Source organism: Anomaloglossus baeobatrachus, chromosome 5, assembly GCF_048569485.1.
Source record: "Anomaloglossus baeobatrachus isolate aAnoBae1 chromosome 5, aAnoBae1.hap1, whole genome shotgun sequence".
Classification (NCBI taxonomy): Eukaryota; Metazoa; Chordata; class Amphibia; order Anura; family Aromobatidae; genus Anomaloglossus; species Anomaloglossus baeobatrachus.
In genome coordinates, this window is record NC_134357.1 from 293,729,017 (window position 1) to 293,740,220 (window position 11,204).

Below are 11,204 nucleotides of genomic sequence, written 5' to 3' on the forward strand. Positions count from 1 at the left end.
TGGCCGGGGCATTTTTCATTCCAAAAGGCATGCTTAGAAATTCATACAGACCAAAGGGGGTTATAAAAGCGGACCGTTCTCTCCCTTCATCCGTTAGAGGGATCTGCCAGTATCCCTTACTGAGATCCAAGGTAGTGACATATCGGGACCCAGCCAGTCGGTCTAGAAGTTCGTCAATACGAGGCATTGGGTAAGGATCGCTGACGGTATGGTCGTTTAGTCGCCGATAGTCCACACAAAATCGAGTACTCCCATCCTTCTTGGGTACTAACACCACAGGGGAGGCCCAAGGGCTATGGGAGGCCTGGATTACCCCAAGCTGTAACATCTCCTCCAGTTCGTGCTGCATGGTGTTTCGAACTGATTCAGGTACCCGGTAAGGAGCCAGTTGTATGGGACGGATGCCCTGAGTGTCCACATGATGTTGGGTGACGGTGGTTCGACCTGGTTGGGATGAGAAAGCAGCCCGTCTCTGTTGAAGCACTTCCAGCATCTGGATTTTCTGTAAGGAGTCCAGGTAATCTCCCAGGGGAACCTGTTCCACAGTGGATGGGGCTCTCGCTGCTTCCACGAGATCAGGTAGAGAGTCCTCATCCTCTTGACCATCTTCTGAAGCCAACCGACAGCTTGCTATCATTGGAATGTTCCGGTCATGGTACTCCTTAATCATATTCACATGGACAGTCTTTTGCCTTAGCCCCTGATCATCTAAAGCAAGAAGGTAATTGGTATCATTCAGTTTTCTGAGAACCCGGAAGGGACCCTCCCATGTGGTCTGCAGTTTATTCTGCCGATGGGGAACAATCATTAAGACTTGTTGTCCTTCTACAAACTCCCGATAGCGTGCGTTACGGTCATACCATGTCTTCTGTCTGGTTTGAGCCATACGCAAATGACTCTGTGCAAAACTAGCAAGTTGGGCCAAGGTTTCTCGCAGCTTTAGGACATAAGGGACAACAGGGGTTCCTGTATCTTCAACTTGCCCCTCCCAGTATTCCTTGAGCAGGGTTAAGGGTCCTCGGACCTTTCTTCCATAGAGTAGTTCAAAGGGGGAGAACCCAGTGGACTCCTGGGGAACTTCCCGATAGGCAAACAAGAGATGGGGTAGGTACTTCTCCCAGTCTGAATCTCGGTCCGTGAAGGCCCTCAGCATATTCTTCAGAGTGCCGTTGAATCGTTCACAAAGTCCATTTGTTTGGGGATGATACGGGGTCGTTCGGATCGCTCGTACTCCACAGGTGTGCCACAGACACTGGACCAACTCTGACATAAACTGGGAGCCTTGGTCCGACAAGATCTCACTGGGGAATCCTACTCTGGTAAAAATAATAACCAAGGCCTCGGCCACCTTGGCTGCAGAGATACTTGACAAGGCCACGGCTTCTGGATATCGGGTGGCGTAGTCCACAACAGTGAGAATGTACTGCTTTCCAGATTTACTTGGTTTAGCCAGAGGTCCAATGATATCAACAGCTACTCTTTGAAAGGGTTCTTCTATTATAGGGAGCGGTTGCAGGGGTGCCTTTGGGTGATCTCCGGGTCGCCCTCTACGCTGACATATGTCACAAGTTCGGCAGAAATGCGCCACTGCTTGGGAAATCCCCGGCCAATAAAAAGTTTGAGTCAATCGTCTCTCGGTGCGGGTTTTGCCTTGATGGCCAGCCGTAGGAATGTCATGAGCCAGGTGTAATAGGGGAATTCTGTACTTCTGAGGAACAATCAGCTGTTTGCTATAAGTCCAGGGCTTATCTAGGGAGTCGGCATTGGCAACCCGATACAGAAGTCCATTTTCTCTGATAATTCTTTCTCCGTTTTCCCCTAGCTGCCCTATTTCAGCCCGAGTTCTAAAACTAGCAAGGGTGGGGTCAGTCTCTACTTCTTGTCTAAACTGAACTTTATCCCAAGTAACATTCATATTATCCCCACAAGAAGAATCACTCACCGGCTGTAATGGCAGTTCTGGTGGCCTCAGTTCCATGGATGGGTTGTACACGTCCACATGGGCTGCTCTCTTGGCTTGACTTCTGGTTACCGCACCGACAAAGTGGCAATGAAGATTCCCCACATCATTTCCTAGAAGAACGTCTGCAGGGAGGCCACTCATCACACCGACCACACATTGTTTTGCCCCAAAGCCATAATCCAGGGTCACACTCGCTCTTGGAATATATCTCTGGGTACCTCCTGCCAGTTCAATGGCAATTCCTGGTCCCTTTTGAATTGCTTGTGGTTGAATTACTCGGGGATCGGCTATGGTGAGGAAAGCCCCAGTGTCACGGAAGCCAACAACTTTTTGGCCATCCAGCACGACCTCCTGTAGATGTTTGTCCTGAAGATCAGAAGAACAGGTGGCTGGAGCTCGCACCCCATAGACTCCGGGTAGGGGAGCCAGGATATCTGAGTCACTTGGCAAGTCATCAGGCACAGAATCCAGCTCTTCTCCTGGTGAAGGTGTCTGTAGGTAATGAACAGGCAAAGGCGGTCTGTAGCTGTTCTGTCTACGAACACCTGGACATTGGAATTGCATGTGCCCAGGCTGCCCACATCCATAACATCTGCGCTCTGGGATTCTTCCTCCGCGTCTTATTCCCAAAGGTGGAGCATGAGTAATGCGAGGCACAGTCACACGAAGGTCCCCATGAGTTGACGGTCTAGGGTGATGGTGAACATTGGGGCCAGAAGGACCAGGGGCCACCAGCGTTGGGGGGTTGGTGTTTTTTTTCTCACTGGGTAGTAGTTTTTTCCACTGAGGCTTGATGGTGAGAGCCTCATCAGCTAGAGCTGCAGCTTCCTCCACAGTGGCTGGTCTCCTTTCACGCACCCATTCCCGGATCTCAGCGGGGCACTTGAAGTAAAACTGCTCTTTTAGGAGGACCTGGAGGACGGTCTCCAAGGTTAAGGCCTCCTCTGCCTCCAACCAACGATGCCACAGATGTTTGAGTTTGTGGGCATACATCTTGAAGGACACTTCCTCATCACATGCTAGAGTACGGAACTGAGTCCTGTAAGTGTCTGGCGTTACAGCATAATGTTCTAGAATAGTCTGTTTAATATCCGCATACTCACAGTTCCACCGAGGGTCCATAGCTCTATAGGCTGCAGCAGCTCCACCCTCTAAGAGCCCAACCAGATGCCGGACGCGCTCCCTTTCTGGGACTTCCATTAATCGACACTGATGCTCAAAGTCCTGGAAGAAGCCCTCAATGTCACCAGCAGCCTCATTAAACTGCTTGAAGTCTTTGCGGGACACTCTGGGAAGTTCCCTCATGATGGGTGCTGGGGTTACAGTCTGTCTAGGACCTCTCGCGGCTTCCACAGCGAGCTGCTTATCCAGCAATGCAATCTCCTCCATCCTGCGCTCCTTCTCTTCAGCTCCACGCATGGCCTCCCTCTTATCTTCTATGGTGGCCTCATCTCCAAGCAGTGCCATCTTTTCCTTGTACCACACAACCCATTGACTTTTTTGGGTATTCACCTCTGGCTCCCGTCTTTGCTCCCCTTGCTGTGGAAATTGTTCCTCGGTGCCATCTTGCAGGCAAGCGTGTTCCAATGCCTCAATTAGTTGCTCCTTAGAGAGTCCTTTGTAGCCGACACCTAATTCACGGGCCTTTGTTTGTAGACTCGCCACAGTCCAGTTCCTGTATCCTGAGGTTCTGGTTTCAGACGTCGATTGGCTGTTGTCCTCCATTTCTTCTGCTCTGATCCCGCTGCTGCCACCAGTTTGTGACGGGGTGTACATCAGAGCAAAGAGAGACAACAGGCCGAGGATGATCCAACAGGTTTACTAACAGGAATACAGGAACAGCACACGACAAGTCCAAATAAAACCGATTCGGGGGCACCTCCCGATAATCCAAAGTGCCAGATCACAACGTAATAGTCCTTTTCAGAGTCCCAGAAATCCCACACAATCCACTGGACGGCGAGGTCTGTCCGCAGATTCAGATCTCGCTCCCTTCCTCTTCAAAAACTCCCAACTGCATTTAGAAACAGGAGTGAATTGTTTGAGCTCGTGGGCCCGCCCCTCAAGGGTAGGGGTCTATGCAATGGTTGGGCCCACTAGAAGATTCTAGAAGGTTGGCTCCGAGATGTCTACAGGTTTGTGTAGTTGGCGTTATCCACTGCTTACGAAACAATGAGAAGTTCCCCTGGCTGTGTGGACAAGAGATAATTGCATTATGGGCCCAGAGACACAGGAGATGGGGGGGAAGGTATGGTTACTTACATCCCAAGACATTTCAAAGTGTTCAGTAAGTACAACCAAAGGAAAGTGACATCACATCCTGACATAGTATTACAGCAAATACAGTGAGAAGGTAAAATACATCATGACAGCCAGGGCATGGACGCGGGGGAATGGTCTCTCCACCCGGACGTGTTTCAAGAGATCTGTTGCCGCTGGGGAACGCCGGACGTCGATCTCATGGCGTCTCGGCACAACAACAAGGTCCCGGCATTCATGGCACGGTCTCAGGACCACAGAGCTCTGGCGGCGGACGCCTTAGTTCAGGATTGGTCGCAGTTTCAACTGCCTTATGTATTCCCTCCTCTGGCAATGCTGCCCAGAGTGTTGCGCAAGATCAGGTCCGACTGCGGCCACGCCATCCTCGTCGCTCCAGATTGGCCGAGGCGGTCGTGGTACCCGGATCTGTGGCATCTCACGGTGGGGCAACCGTGGGCGCTCCCAGACCGACCAGACTTGCTATCTCAAGGGCCATTTTTCCATCTGAATTCTGCGGCCCTCAACCTGACTGTGTGGCCATTGAGTCCTGGCTCTTAGCGTCCTCAGGGTTGTATCAAGATGTCATTGCCACTATGAGACAGGCCAGGAAGCCAACGTCAGCCAAGATCTATCACAGAACTTGGAGGATCTTCTTAGCCTGGTGCTCTGAGAGGGGGTTTATCCCCTGGCCGTTTGCCTTACCCAGGTTTCTTTCCTTCCTTCAATCGGGATTGGACAAGGGTTTGTCCCTCAGCTCTCTCAAAGGTCAAGTCTCGGCGCTTTCCGTGTTTTTTCAAAAGCGTCTAGCCAGGCTTCCGCAGGTCCGCACGTTCCTGCAGGGAGTTTGCCACATAGTCCCACCTTACAAGCGTCCGCTGGAACCCTGGGATCTCAACATGGTTCTACGGGCTCTTCAAAAACCACCTTTTGAGCCGCTGCGGGATGTCTCTCCATCACGTCTTTCGCAGAAGGTGGCATTTCTAGTGGCGGTTACTTCACTCCGTAGAGTGTCAGAGCTTGCAGCGCTGTCATGCAAAGGCCCTTTCCTGGTATTTCACCAGGATAAGGTGGTTCTGCGTCCGGTCCCGGACTTTCTCCCTAAGGTGGTGTCCACTTTTCATCTCAATCAGGATATCTCCTTACCTTCATTTTGCCCTCATCCAGTTCACCAATGTGAAAAGGATTTGCATTTGTTAGATCTAGTGAGAGCACTCCGGATCTACGTGTCTCGCACGGCGCCCCTGCGCCGCTCTGATGCGCTCTTTGTCCTTGTCGCTGGCCAGCGTAAGGGGTCGCAGGCTTCCAAGTCTACCTTGGCTCGGTGGATCAAGGAACCGATTTTTGAAGCCTATCGTTCTTCTGGGCTTCCGATTCCTTCAGGGCTCAAAGCCCATTCTACCAGAGCCGTAGGTGCATCCTGGGCATTGCGGCACCAGGCTACGGCTCAGCAGGTGTGTCAGGCGGCTACCTGGTCGAGTCTGCACACCTTCACGAAACACTATCAGGTGCATGCCTATGCTTCGGCAGATGCCAGCCTAGGTAGGCGAGTCCTTCAGGCGGCGGTTGCCCACCTGTAAGAGGGGGCTGTTTTACGGCTCTTTTTATCGAGGTATTCTTTTACCCACCCAGGGACTGCTTTTGGACGTCCCAATTGTCTGGGTCTCCCAATGGAGCGACAAAGAAGGGAATTTTGTTTACTTACCGTAAATTCCTTTTCTTCTAGCTCCTATTGAGAGACCCAGCACCCGCCCCTGTTCCCTTCGGGCTGTTTGTTCTTTTGTGTACACATGTTGTTCATGTTGAATTGTTCTTTTGGTTCATGGTTTCAGTTCTCCGAACATCCTTCGGATTGAATTTACCTTAGACCAATTTATAAGTTCCTCCTTCCTGCTTTTGGCACCAAAACTGATGGGCCCGTGATGCACGGGAGGGTGTATAGGCAGAGGGGAGGGGTTACACTTTTTAAAGTGTAATACTTTGTGTGGCCTCCGGAGGCAGTAGCTATACACCCAATTGTCTGGGTCTCCCAATAGGAGCTAGAAGAAAAGGAATTTACGGTAAGTAAACAAAATTCCCTTCTTTCCTCAATGCTGGAGTGCTGCTAGCTGCAATAAACATGTCTTCTCCTATTCTGCCTCTTTCAGCCTTCAGTGGGACAAGTTGCCCGTGTAGATGTTAGTAGTAAAGTAGAAGTCATTTGGGCTGACCACTCCAGGACCATCACCCTTCCTCAGGTAAGAACATCTGAAGCATATTTTTTGGTTGCATGGAGAATCGGTGGCCTACCCTGGAGATGAGATCTTGGTTGTATGGAGAATCGGTGGCCTACCCTGGAGATGAGATCTTGGTTGTATGGAGCATCGGTGGCCTACCCTGGAGATGAGATCTTGGTTGCATGGAGAATCGGTGGCCTACCCTGGAGATGAGATCTTGCTTTTTGCCCTCCTTTTGGGATTAGGGCAACAAATAGCATGATGATTTCTGAGCTTAGTTTTTAAAGTGTACTATTGTCTGAAATTTTCATTACCTTTTTATGTTCCTCTTCAGTGTCTGTATAATGTGGAGTCTGAGCTGGATGAGTCTTTCTATGACTCTGTGGAAAGTAGCACCAGTGGTGCCTCCTCTGATGAGTGGGAAGACGACAGTGACAGCTGGGAGACAGACAATGGCTTAACGGAGGACGAACACTCGCGTGTTGCTGCCGAAGCAGCAGAGGAAGCACCGAATCCAAGTGCTTCTGCAGAACAAGCTCCACAGGCAGAGAACGATGACCCAGGGCAAGGAACGTCTGTGGCTACCGTAGTGGTCCCTGGGCTTGTAGGCAAAGTGAATGAGAAGGAGGGCATAGTAAAGAGCTTCAAGGAGCTGAAGGAGGCTATTAAGATCTTGGAAAGTTTGAAAAATATGACTGTAGAACAGTTGCTCACTGGTTCTCCAACCTCCCCCATTGCCGAGCCTGAGAAATTTACTAGGGAAAAAAAATTCCTGGATGATATCAAAAAGTTACAGGAAAATCTGAAGAAGACACTTGATAATGTGGCCATTGCAGAAGAGGAGAAGATGGAATCTGCACCAGAGGCGGAAAAAGACGATAAAGCAGAAGCACAGACACCCGTCCGCTCTGAATGGCCTAGCGACACACCTGTCCTGTGCCAGCAGTGTGGGGGCAAACCTGGCGTCATATTCACAAGTGCTAAAGGAGAGGTGTTCTCCGTGCTGGAGACTGCGCCAGGTAAGCAGGGGGCAGTGATTCATGGCTGTCAGGTCGATAGACTAACAATAACAAACGTGTGTGTGTGTGTGTGTGTGGTTTTTTTTTTGTTTTTTTTTTGTTGAGTGGTGAATACTTGTGTATATACACACAGTGCACAATCGTGCAGTGCTTCTAGTATACAATTTTGTCCAATTTTGGCACATCCTGTAAGTACTGAGATCAATGTTTCACGTCACACTGTGATGCACCACATGTAGCCATAGGCCAAATGAGGGTGATAGCTTTGAGCAATGATCTGGTTTACACAGATTCTAGAAAATGTTCGTATGTGTAGTACCAATGTCATACCTCATTCAAAAGGAAGCGGTGCAGGACCTTGAGTCAGTAAACCAAAAACACTCTTGGTTTGTTGTGGTGGTTGTTTTCTCAGGTGCCTCTCCTGCTCTTGATTTACAATCTAAATTCTAATCTCGATCATCTCTCCTTCTACTTCCCACAGAGAGCCATGTCTTCAAGAAGCTGGAGTTCCAGGCGCCAGAAGCAAAGAAATTCTTCAGCACCGTACGCAAGGAAATGGCTTTGCTTGCCACATCCCTCCCCGATGGCATCATGGTGAAGACCTTTGAAGACAGGATGGTAAGCTTTGTTTGGACGCTGCATATTCTCTTATTTTGACCTTCTATTATTGGTATAGATTTTGGTAATATCTTGTCTCTCCTTTTTTATTTGTGTAGTTTAATTATAGTTAAAGGGGTTTTACAGATATTATTAAACTGATAACTTTGTGGAGTTCAGAGCTCTGGTCTGATTTTGGCTACTGAATATCTAACTCATGCTCTACTTAAAGGGAACCAACCAGCAGGATTTCCATATATAAAGTAAAGCCAGTGCTATACTGGTGCTGGGATACTGAGTGTAACCATACTTTTTTATTCTGCGATTGGATATTTTATTTCAGAAATAAGTGCAAGTAACGTTACATAAATGCACTGCTATTTGATTGACAGGTGCAACAGGAAGGGAATATGTGGGTCAGGTTTTGCTACCTATTCCCGCCCCTGTCTGCCTGGCCTTCCTCCAGTGTCACCGTCATAATCGTTAATTCCGGCGCCTGCGCTTGTTTTACTTCTCCATATTCACTTTGTTTTGTGTCTTTCCTTTTAGGACCTGTTTTCTGCCTTTATTAAAGGTCCCACCCGAACTCCATATGAGGATGGCCTGTTTTTATTTGACATTCAGCTGCCCAGCATCTATCCAGCCGTGCCGCCCCTCTTCCGCTATCTGTCCCAATGCAGTGGAAGGCTGAATCCAAACCTCTATGACAATGGGAAAGTGTGTGTTAGTCTGCTGGGCACCTGGATAGGAAAGGTAATTGATTCTTCCTATAGACTTGATATTGCTGAAATTGCCTTATATATCTAAAGATTAAATCCTGCCGCTTTCTTCACCTTCCAACACCATCTCTCCTGTCAGTATGACCTGCCAGATTGCTCCAGTGTTTGCTGGAGCGATCCAGAAGTCACAACCCAATGTAAGTCTATGATGGCCTCATACTGGTTTTCACAGACTTACATTGAGCCTTTGTGACCATTACCTCTGACATTAGGCTGTCACAAGATGGTGCCACAGGACCAGAGCGGCTCCCGTAACAGGTGATTACGTTAGTAGGTAAGTATATTACTAGGGACAAGGACTTTAGATTAATAGCACAACTCCAGCGCTGTAGTGATGCTTTAAAAGAGATTCCATTGGTTGTCCAGTGAAAAGGTGTTATCGCCGCTGCACAGGACAGATAATAACTATTAGATGGGTCCAACCGCTGTAACCTCAGCTGATCACCATAGCTTTATTTTTTTTTTTTCTCCTAAATACCAGTTAAAATAAATCAGCAGTGCACATGGTTGACGACTGCTCCATCCATTTTCTATGGGGCTGCCAGAAAACAGTACAGTGCTCGGCAGTCATGTAGAGAATGAATGGAGCCGCAGTCACACTGATTTATTAGTTTTGATTTATCCTCTGGATAGGTGTTCACTTCTAGAGATGAGCAAGTTCGGAAACAGACTACCAAAAAAACAGTTCCAGTTCGAAGTTTGAATGAGTTCCGAGTGCAAACCACTTGCGAGAAGCTCTGTGCTTGGATACACTCGCTGCTCAGCCCTGTGAGTTGCTTGCAGCGCTTGAGGGCTCACACTTTGAATAAAATTAGGCTATGTGTCCACGGTAGAATGTACCTGCGGATTTTTCTGCATGAAAATCCGCGACTTTCGCGGCAAATCCGCACCTTATTTTTGCCGCGGATTACCGCGAATTTGCTGCGGATTTTGATCCGGATTTTTTTTTTCCCCATTCTATACCCAAAATCCGCACCAAAAACCGCAACAATAATTGACATGCTGCAGATTTTTCCGGATCAAAATCCGTGGCAAATCCGCCGCGGAAAAATCCGCAGCATGGACACAGCATTTCCAAAATGCCATTGAAATGGCTTGGAAGTGCCGCTGCTGCAGATTTTCGGAAAATCCGCGGCAAAATCCGCAGCGCGGGCACATAGCCTAAGCGTTATAAGATGTAATGTGCACACAGAAACAAGAAAAAAAAATTCAAAAATCCCCTCCCCCGGAAGTTATCTGCTTATGGCTGGCTGCATGTGGGCGAAGACACAAACTGCCCAATTCCTGACTTCCATTGAGGTTCAGATCAAGTCAGGGTCACAAACCGAACCTTATCTAAGGTTAGACTGTGCCCTCCGAACCAAATTCCAAAGACTTCTTCTTCTCTAATCACTTACTAGACAACCCCTTTAAGACTTCTCTGCTTTTTCCTGTTGGGGTTTGTTAAAAAAAAAGTGTTAAAAAAGGTAATCACTTGGAATCTGTGGTAAATACAATACTGCCTGTGCTTGAATAAATGTATGCAGGCAAGTTACCTAATTGGCCAAAAGGTTTTGTCCATATTTATTAGAACATTGTGGGAAGATGAATGAGCCTGTGATTACACTGTGTGCAGAATTATTAGGCAAGTTGTATTTTAGAGGAATTATTTTTATTATTGATCAACAACTATGTTCTTAATCAACTCAAAAGACTCATAAATATCAAAGCTTAATATTTCTTTGTCGCTCCATTGGGAGACCCAGACAATTGGGTGTATAGCTTCTGCCTCCGGAGGCCACACAAAGTATTACACTTTAAAAAGTGTAACCCCTCCCCTCTGCCTATACACCCTCCCGTGGATCACGGGCTCCTCAGTTTTATGCTTTGTGTGGAAGGAGGCACACATCCACTCATGCATTCTCATATTAGTTATGTCGGTTGGAAGAAAAGAGGGCCCCCACGGGGTCCCCGGCATGTTTCCTTCTCACCCCACTACGTCGGCGGTGTTGTTAAGGTTGAGGTACCCATTGCGGGTACAAAGGCCGGAGCCTCATGCCGTCTCCTTCACCATCCCTTAGCGGCTCTGGGAGAAGTGGGATCCTGAATGGTCATCCAGTTGCTGGGACCGTGCTCCCTCCGCAGCCCCTGTGGGAATCTGCCGGACCGGAGTCTATTCAACCTCAGGGACCGGGCCCTGCAACTCTAAGGTACTCTGTGTCCCCATTGGGGACTGTGCAGGAGCGCACCTTCTTCCCGGACGCTGCGGCAGCGGCTGAATTGAGAAGACCGGCGGACTTCCGCGCCGACCGTGCCTGCTTGTCGGGCGCGGTCTCAAATTTAGTCCCCGGCTTCATCGCGGCCTAGTCGCAAAAATGCCGCCCCCGGGCCTGCC

At 48.8% G+C, this 11,204-nt stretch overlaps 1 protein-coding gene across 1 annotated transcript in view; it reads left to right on the plus strand.

Moving 5' to 3' along the window:
* UBE2O (ubiquitin conjugating enzyme E2 O) overlaps positions 1-11,204 on the plus strand; it is a 107,002-nt gene that overhangs the window by 77,873 nt on the left and 17,925 nt on the right. Inside the window, exons 13-16 of the mRNA XM_075349569.1 lie at positions 6,367-6,456; positions 6,770-7,454; positions 7,936-8,072; positions 8,601-8,804. Of these exons, the coding sequence (XP_075205684.1) occupies positions 6,367-6,456; positions 6,770-7,454; positions 7,936-8,072; positions 8,601-8,804 (1,116 nt within the window). The remainder of the gene's footprint in view (positions 1-6,366; positions 6,457-6,769; positions 7,455-7,935; positions 8,073-8,600; positions 8,805-11,204) is intronic.